At 48.1% G+C, this 8,259-nt stretch overlaps 2 protein-coding genes across 2 annotated transcripts; one reads left to right on the forward strand and one right to left on the reverse strand.

Moving 5' to 3' along the window:
- Positions 1-40: 40 nt before the first annotated feature.
- On the forward strand, positions 41-4,914 carry KCTD13 (potassium channel tetramerization domain containing 13). The gene is made up of 6 exons (XM_044683051.1): positions 41-431; positions 1,834-2,003; positions 3,049-3,138; positions 3,224-3,276; positions 3,500-3,695; positions 4,031-4,914. Exons 1-6 carry the CDS (start codon positions 155-157, stop codon positions 4,265-4,267), a joined length of 1,023 nt encoding a protein of 340 aa, XP_044538986.1. The 5' UTR covers positions 41-154; the 3' UTR covers positions 4,268-4,914.
- Positions 4,915-5,445: 531 nt separating this feature from the next.
- On the reverse strand, positions 5,446-6,661 carry ASPHD1 (aspartate beta-hydroxylase domain containing 1). The gene is made up of 3 exons (XM_044683052.1): positions 5,926-6,661; positions 5,678-5,791; positions 5,446-5,555 (listed from the first exon to the last, which is right to left on the reverse strand). The coding sequence occupies exons 1-3, from the start codon at positions 6,659-6,661 to the stop codon at positions 5,446-5,448; spliced, it is 960 nt and encodes a 319-aa protein (XP_044538987.1).
- Positions 6,662-8,259: the final 1,598 nt, after the last annotated feature.

Consider the following 8,259-nt stretch of genomic DNA (forward strand, 5'->3'; position numbering starts at 1 on the left):
GTATAAGGGCGGGGTCAGAGGACCTGGGTCCGAGGTTTCGGCTGGGACTAGGATTCGGGGTGGGGGGGGGGTGGCCTGGGCCTGAGTAACTCCGCTGCTGCCGCTGTCATCTCCATCCCTGCAGCCGTAGCCGTCGGCGGTGGGAGTGGTTAGCATGTCGGCCGAAGCCACCGGCACGGGATCCCCAGCCGCCCCCTCCCCTGGGGGTCCCGAGCCCCCGGGCCCTTCGCTGCCGCCCACATCTCCCACCCCCGGGGCAGCAGGCGGAGGCGCCGCCTATGACCTCAAGCCGCTGAGCCCGAGTAGCAAGTATGTGAAGCTGAATGTGGGGGGCTCGCTCCACTACACCACGCTGCAGACCCTGACCAAGCAGGACACCATGCTCAAAGCTATGTTCAGTGGCCGCATGGAGGTGCTCACAGACTCCGAAGGTACCCGGGCTTGGGACCAGGGCTGGGCAAAACTAGTGGGGCTACGCGGAACCGACTTGAGTGCAGCTGTCCTGCGAGCCTGAAAACTCCTTGGGCACTTCGGGACGAAGTCTTGTTCGTCTGTCGTGCCTGTCCCGCACAGCCCGGCCCATAATAGGTGCTCACTGAAAAAAGCTGCATGGTGTACTGGGGAAATCAAGGGAAATGGGTTCGAGTCCAGGCTCTGTCACTATACCTTTGTGACTTGGAAGTCACTTAACCCCTTGGGACCTCAGTTTCCTCGTCTATAAAATGTTAGACTAGATGACCTCTAAATTTTCTTGTCTCTAAAACCTCTGGTCTTTTAAATATATCAGAAACAAAAAATGGGAAAGGTACTCAGAGTTTGCAAGTAACCTCTATTAAAAGGTGAGGCCTTCTGAGCTGATTATTTTTAGAAAGGAGGAATGACCATCAACAAAAAGTTACCTAAGCTTTCTTCACATATTAATAGCATATCTTTAGGTATACTATATCCTTCATGTAGAGGGCAGTCTTTTGAGGGGAAATGAATTATATTTACTAGATATGAAAATTATTACTAATAGAGAGACAAATGACAATCTGTATAGGGTTTTCCCTAATGGCAGAAATACAAAATTAAGGGCATGTTTGGCCCCAACTTCAGGGACCATTGGTGTTGCCTACTTATCTCAAGAGGCAGGAATGAGTAGGACCCTGGCCAAGATGAAAGGGAAGACAGCTGCTGGTACATGTGTGTAGCCGGTGGAGAGTGTAGTAGTAGGAATGCCACAGCCTTGCAGTTGGGGGAAGGGAAATTGGTATTGAATGAAGAATAAAAGCAGCTGTTCCATATGCTGCCAAGGGATATGATTATGCCTTTGTTCCTATAGAAGCCCAGGGGGGTGGGGATGGAGTCTTTGCAGTGCACCTGATCCCACCAAGAAGGAGAAGGAACATATTAAGAAATGGGGAGTTTGGATAATATAGACACAAAATCTTGCTGAAGTAGGAAGATTTTGTGCTTAGGTCAGTGGTTACTTCACCTTAGGTAACTCTCACCAGGTATCCTGAGTATTTTAATTTATTTTAACTTTTAAGATGGATACCAACTTTCATCAAAAGGTGAAGTCTGTGGAGCTAATAATAGTATGAAGGAATCATCATCAACAAAAATCTGCTAATTTTAATTAATTATTATTAAATTAAATTATTAAATATGAAATTAATAATTTTTTCAAGTGTTAATATTCTATCCTTAGGACAATGATAAATTATGTTATCCTTTCCAGAAAGAGGGCAGTTTTTTTTTTGGAAAAGGATTTATATTTTTTTGGCATGGAAATAATTAAAAGAGGAAAATCTTTCCCGTCTTCTTTCCCTCTGCCCTTTCTTCTTTCAGGTTGGGTGCTGATTGACCGGAGTGGACGTCATTTTGGGACAATCCTGAACTACCTTCGGGATGGGTCAGTGCCTCTGCCAGAGGGTCCTCGGGAACTGGGCGAGCTATTGGGTGAAGCTCGATACTACTTGGTGCAAGGGCTAGCTGAGGATTGCCAGTTGGCTCTACAGGTAAGATCACATATTCTTCCACCTTTTCCTATATCTGTTTGTTGACCCCTTGAGGGACACATAAGGAAACTATTTTGTCTCCAGCCAGTTCTCTCCCACACTTCACCATCTCTCATTTGGCTTCCTAGGTCATATTATCTGCAAGAGTAACCAATATGGGACGGGTGTCATTGACACAAGAAAATAAACTGTAGGGAGTGATATGTGAGCAAAGAAACAGGGGCTCATGTGGCCTACTCTTTTGAGAACACTGTGTTCCCATCCTAGCTCAGCGTCCATAGAATTGTTTAACCTCTCTGGAACTCTGGACAGTTTCTTGTAAAATAAATAAATGAGACTAGTTCTAATGTCCTTTTTAGCTCTGGCAAGAATAATTAACATGTACATAATACTTTTAAGATTTACAAAGCATCCCATTCTCCTTCCCCAAAAACCTTTGAAGTAAGCAGTATAAACACCCCCATTTTATAGTTGAGGAAACTGAGGCTCAGAAATGTAAGGTGATTTGACCATATCTAGTATCAGAGCCAGAACATGAACTCTGGGCTCCTGGCTCCCAAGTATCTCATCTTTTCCAGTCTACCATATTGCTTTTCGTTTGTAATAATAGACAGGGTGTCTTTTTGACACTACACTTGAGACATTTCTGTATTTTTATAACATGTTCATTTATATAACACAAGATAATCTTGTGGAGTAATCAAGCTCATTATTTTCCCCCTTTCACAGGTAAGGAAGTAAGGAAGTATACTGAGAGGTAAAGTCACTTGTACTAATTCTGTTAACAGCAAGTGGCAGAACCCTAAGTATATCCCAGTGTCCTTTCTACTGCAATATATTGCCTCTCTCATGCTCTGATTTATTTTCCCAGAGCCCTTTCTCCATTATTGTGTTTCCTGATAGTTGTAGGACTCTTGAGTGATAGGGAAAAGAGAAGTAGAGGTAGCTGAATTTCATGCTTGATTCTCAAACCCCAGTTCTTCTTAACCATACTCCTCACCACATCTCCTCTGTCAGATGGCAACTAACCTTTCTCTTTCTCTAGCAAAAGAGTGAGAGCCTTTCTCCACTCTGCCTTATCCCCATGGTGACATCTCCAAGGGAGGAACAGCAGCTTCTGGCTAGCACCTCTAAGGTGAGGCACCAGTATATAGAAAAGGGTTGGCTTTCCTGAACTCAGCCTGACCATTTTTTCTATCCTTTTTTTCCTTCCCTTTCAGCCAGTCGTGAAGCTGCTGCATAATCGAAGTAACAACAAATATTCCTACACCAGGTGAGAGAGAGCTCTGGCCTGGCCTGGCCCTCCAGTTCTCAACCCTGTTCTCTTCCTTAATAAGACCATAGTCTTATTGCCCAAGGTCCTATCTCTTTTCCATCTCTACTCCCAATGCCCAAAACTCTACCTTGGATTTGATGAGCTAGTATTCATCAAATGATGAGTTGGTTTGGGTGCTGGAATCTGACTGCCTTTTGCTACTCACTTCTCTATTCCCCAGCACGTCAGATGACAACCTACTAAAGAACATCGAGCTCTTCGACAAGCTGGCATTGCGCTTCCATGGGCGGCTGCTCTTTCTCAAAGATGTACTGGGTGATGAGATCTGCTGCTGGTCTTTTTATGGACAGGGCCGAAAGATTGCTGAAGTCTGCTGTACCTCTATTGTCTATGCCACTGAGAAGAAGCAAACCAAGGTCAGGAATGAACCTGGGATTTGAGGGTGGGAAAGGGCCACTTTAGTACTCCCAGCCATTAGGGAAGCAGTGTAATAGGCATCAGTATGTTTAGCAGAGAAGACTATTGCATTGAAAATAAGGTGGTTTTGGGAGTGGAGATACCTCTCCCTTTATCCCTCCCTCCTTTTTCTCCTCCTTTCCTCCCTCTCCCTTTTCCTTTTCCTTCTCCCCTCTTTTCTCCCACTCTCTTTCTTCTTGGATGAAATCAAAACTGCTGAGAGCTGGGACAAACTTGCTAATCTTGGCCTCTAACTCTTCACAGAGTTAGTTAGTCATAATTTTAACACTCACAGGTGGAATTCCCAGAGGCAAGGATCTTTGAAGAAACATTGAATATTCTGATCTATGAGACACCCCGGGGGCCTGACCCTGCTCTCTTAGAAGCCACAGGAGGTGCTGCTGGAGGAGGTGGGGCTGGGCGGGGAGAAGATGAAGATGGGCGAGAGCATCGAGTCCGAAGGATCCATGTCAGAAGACACATTACTCATGATGAACGACCCCATGGCCAGCAGGCTGTCTTCAAGGACTGACCTTTCACCACCCTGCCCTTGAACTTGTTACCCCCTCCTTATTGTCACTACCACCATAATGATTCCATTCTCTCCCTTCCCATGACTTCTACCCCGGCTTTGCTGGTCAAGTCGTGGGTTTCCTCTTTCCACTCACTATTTCTGATTTATGGTACGGTACATTTAGTCCTTTTTATCTTCCTTATTACTCCAAGCCCATCAACAACATGGTACATTCCAAGGCACATTCTACAATGCTTCTCAACATGTCAGTTAGATTTACCCCATCCAAACCACTTGGATATGATGTCCTCCCACTTACTTTACTATCTTCTTACCTCCATTTCCAACATTCTCCTATCTTTGCATCTATCATAACTGCATGTTTCAGATTTCTGGTTCTGCCCATGTTTTCACTTCCTCTTAGTATGTGTTATGTGCCAAAGTTTTTCTCATGACCATAACCATCTGCTACATTCCAAGCCTCCTCCTTTACCCTTGTATGTTTTACAGCCAATTCACCTGTACTCCTCTCCCCGTCCCTTCTTAAATTGATACTGAAGTGGCCTGTGGCCTTCCCAGCCTGGCCTTATCTCCACCTACTTGTTTCTTATTATTTATTTTAATTTTCTATTAAATTATTGAAATAAAGTTGAATGTTGAGGATAGATCTGGTTCTTGGGGAGGAAGAGAAAACCTTTGGCAGGTTGGGATTTGTTTTTTTGGGTATGAATGAGAAAAGGTAAGGGAAGATATATGTAGGGTGGATAAACTTCACTTATTCATAGAGCTAAAAGGAATCATAGGTCATCTAATCTAACCCTATCATGTCAGAGAAGTAAGCTAAAACCCAGGTGAAGTGATTTATAAAACAACCAAAGCTTAGTGGCAGAAACAAGTTTAGAAATTGGATTTCCTCACTTCAAGTGTAGTGATCTTTATACTGCATCTGAAACTACCCATCCCCAACCAGCTCTCTTGTACATTGTGGAAGGATGCTGCCAGGATTTAAAGAGAATTGTAAATTTGTATTTCAGTTTTTGGATATGCCAACTTCTCACTTCTGCATGCCCTGTAGTAGCACCAGAGGTGAGAGCCAAACTATGTCATACCAAACAGCCTAAGTCCTTTTTGTCTGTGGTTCCCAGGGAGGAGATTGAGGCTCTCTCTGGGAGGATATTGGAACATCAAATTTCCCTTCATGGGTCAGGTGCAAAGACAAAATCAAGAGCTTGTCGCTCAGCCCCTGCTACATTGGGGTGCCAAAGGTCAACAATGAAGACCACACGAGGTCCATCTTCTGCAGAGCCTGGAGACAAACAGAAAACGGGATTCAAGTCATTCAGTCTTATTCTAAAGTCCCAGATTTAGCCAATCCCCTCTAGAATCCCAAATCTCTTTTTTTCCCCAGAATTCTGGGGTTCTGGTTACCATTATGAGCTGCCGTGTGCAGGAAAGAATCATCCACAAGTAGGCAATGTCCTTCAGACCAGCACTGGGGTTCACCCCCAACAACTAACTCACAACCAGGGGGAATCTTCAGGCCTGTTGGAGAAGGCCCAGGTAAAAGTCAGAAGTTCCCTTCCACTGGACTCAGACATTCCTAGCACTTCCAAAAATAGACCCATAATCTTCCATTTTACCCCAATAGACCTAAATATCCTTGATCCACTACTTACCTAGGTGACAACGAACCCGAGCATTGGTGGGTCCACAGCGCCCCTCAAGTCTGGCTCCAGGCAGTAGAACAGAAAACCCAGCATTGCCAAAAGAATTGGCACTCACAAAGCTTCTTAGCCCTCTAAGAGCCCGATATGCCCCTGGGCAGCGTCGACAGTTATTTGGCTGGCATCGACCAGCTCTGTAGAGTAGGAACTGATGGCACCCAGGGGCCAAAGGAGGAGACCATCCCCGAGGTGGAGAAGATGTCCCTGAGAAATCCCAGCTCACAGTTCCAAAGTCCCGAAGGATAGCAGGGAAACTACTCTCTAGGAGTTCCACATCATGTCGCTGGGCATCCCGGGGCACAAATGGAGCAGAAGGAAGGTCGGGCAAAAAGAGCAGAGCTGGGCGTTGGATCCCTGGCCCTCCACCAAGGCTGCTGCTGCCCTGAGCTGCCCGCCTCACCCGACCCATCCCAGCCCATGAGTAACGCCGAGCATAGGCCCGAAGCCTCCGACTCACCAGGCCTTCTGCCCCAGGCCCTTCACCAGGCTCCCTAGTGGCTCCTGGGCCTTGACATACAGACTCAGTCCCCCTACCAATTCCAACACCCCCTCTGCTAGCACCCCCAGTCCCAGAGATTGGGGTATCCTGGGAACCTAGTCGATAACAGTACCAGAGGAAAAGGGAAGTAAGGGCTCCAAGGACTAAAGTGAGGGCTGGGCAGGCCAGGGGTAGGGGCCAAGGGGACATGGTGGAAATGGGGTGGGAAAATCCAGTCAAAAGGCTCCAGGCATTCACCACGTCTTTCCCTCCTCACCCCTCACCAGCTTTCTCCTCTGCAACCTCAGATTCCACCTCCTTGGAAACCTTATTCCATGCTGTCTTCCTCATTCCCCATCTCTCCTTTCTGTCCCCCTTTTTCTGGAGCCTCCACGATACTGCTTCCACTTTTCAATTTCTCTCTTCCTCCATCAGCAGTTCTTATCTCACCTCATCATGCAGCTTTCGGATCCCGAGTTGGACCCTAATTCTCTGCAGCAGCTACCGCCTTCCCTCCACAACCCCCTCCTTCCTTCCCTCTCTTCTCCTTTCCCTCCCCACCTCCTCTCCTCTCCTTTTCCCCTCCCCTTTCCTCCGCTCTATCCCTTTTCTCTCTTCTCCTCTCCTCCTTCCCCCTCCTTTCCCACTCACCCTGACGTCACCTTCTCCCCCTTCTCACCCCCGCACCCATCACTTCAGGCCCACCCCAGAATCGGCCGCAGCTCAGGGATACTTTTGCGTCAGGAAGGGAAAGAGCAGAGAGAAGGGGTCAAGGCAAGGAAGGGGCGGGGGAGCCATTGATGCCCAGGGTAGGAGGAGGGTGACCCCTGAAAGATTTAGAAAGCGGGATTTTGGCAGAGTCGGACTCTCCTGCTTGGCAAGGAGTCAAGTCGGGTTCTGAGGTGGCTGCGTCGAGTCAGGCGGGCCCGCAATGCGAAAAGGGGGAGGGAGGGGCGGGGCATGGAACCAGTGTATAGGGAGGGGTGGAGAGACCCACCGATTGGTGGGGTGAGGGCGGCGGTGACAAACAGCGAGAGGCAATCAAGTCAGCATCTAGGGGCAGCGCCCCCTCTGTCTGTCTGTCTCTAGGTGACTCTCCTCCCTCCCAGCTCCAGCCTCCGCTTCCCGCAGAACTGTCACCTGAGCGCCTGTGATTGCCCGAGAGAGGCGAAGGTGGAGGCTGCCACAGCCAATCAGCTTTGAAAGCCGAGGAGGGCGCCCCGCCCCCCCCCCCGCCGCCGTACAGAGCCGAGGGGCGGGGCTGAGGCTGAGCGCTGTCCTTGGGTCGATGGTGCTGAAAGAGGCCAGCACCCCAGCACTCATTAAAACCCACTGAGGGAAATGTGCTGTGAAGCATCGGGGGCAGTCCTAGTAGGCAAAGAGGGTGGATTAGGATAGCATTGTATGAGCTTGGGACAAGACATGCGTCGGACTGATTTTTTTTTTTTGTGAAAGGATAACGGGGAAAGGACTCCCTGAGGAAATCAATAAGGCACATTTTAGAAATTAGATATCTAGAAGCAGGAAAGCGGGGTATTTTATGCTCTAGGGGCGAGAAGACCCCTTCCTCCACCTCCTATCCCCTATTTGGAAGCCTATGTAGTACTCCTAGGGGCGGGGGCAGGGAGATAAGAGAGCAAATTCCCGATGATGCAGGGCTGTAGTGGGAGGCAAATTCGCCAGAGACGGTTGGGGAAAAGGAGGAGGGATGTAAATCCGGGTGCATAGTTGGGGGGGGGTACGACTTGGAGAACAAGCAGAAAGAAATGCAGCTGTGTTGCAGCTTCCAGAACTGGGAGGAAGGCGCT

Source organism: Gracilinanus agilis, unplaced genomic scaffold (genome assembly GCF_016433145.1).
Source record: "Gracilinanus agilis isolate LMUSP501 unplaced genomic scaffold, AgileGrace unplaced_scaffold1217, whole genome shotgun sequence".
NCBI lineage: Eukaryota > Metazoa > Chordata > Mammalia > Didelphimorphia > Didelphidae > Gracilinanus > Gracilinanus agilis.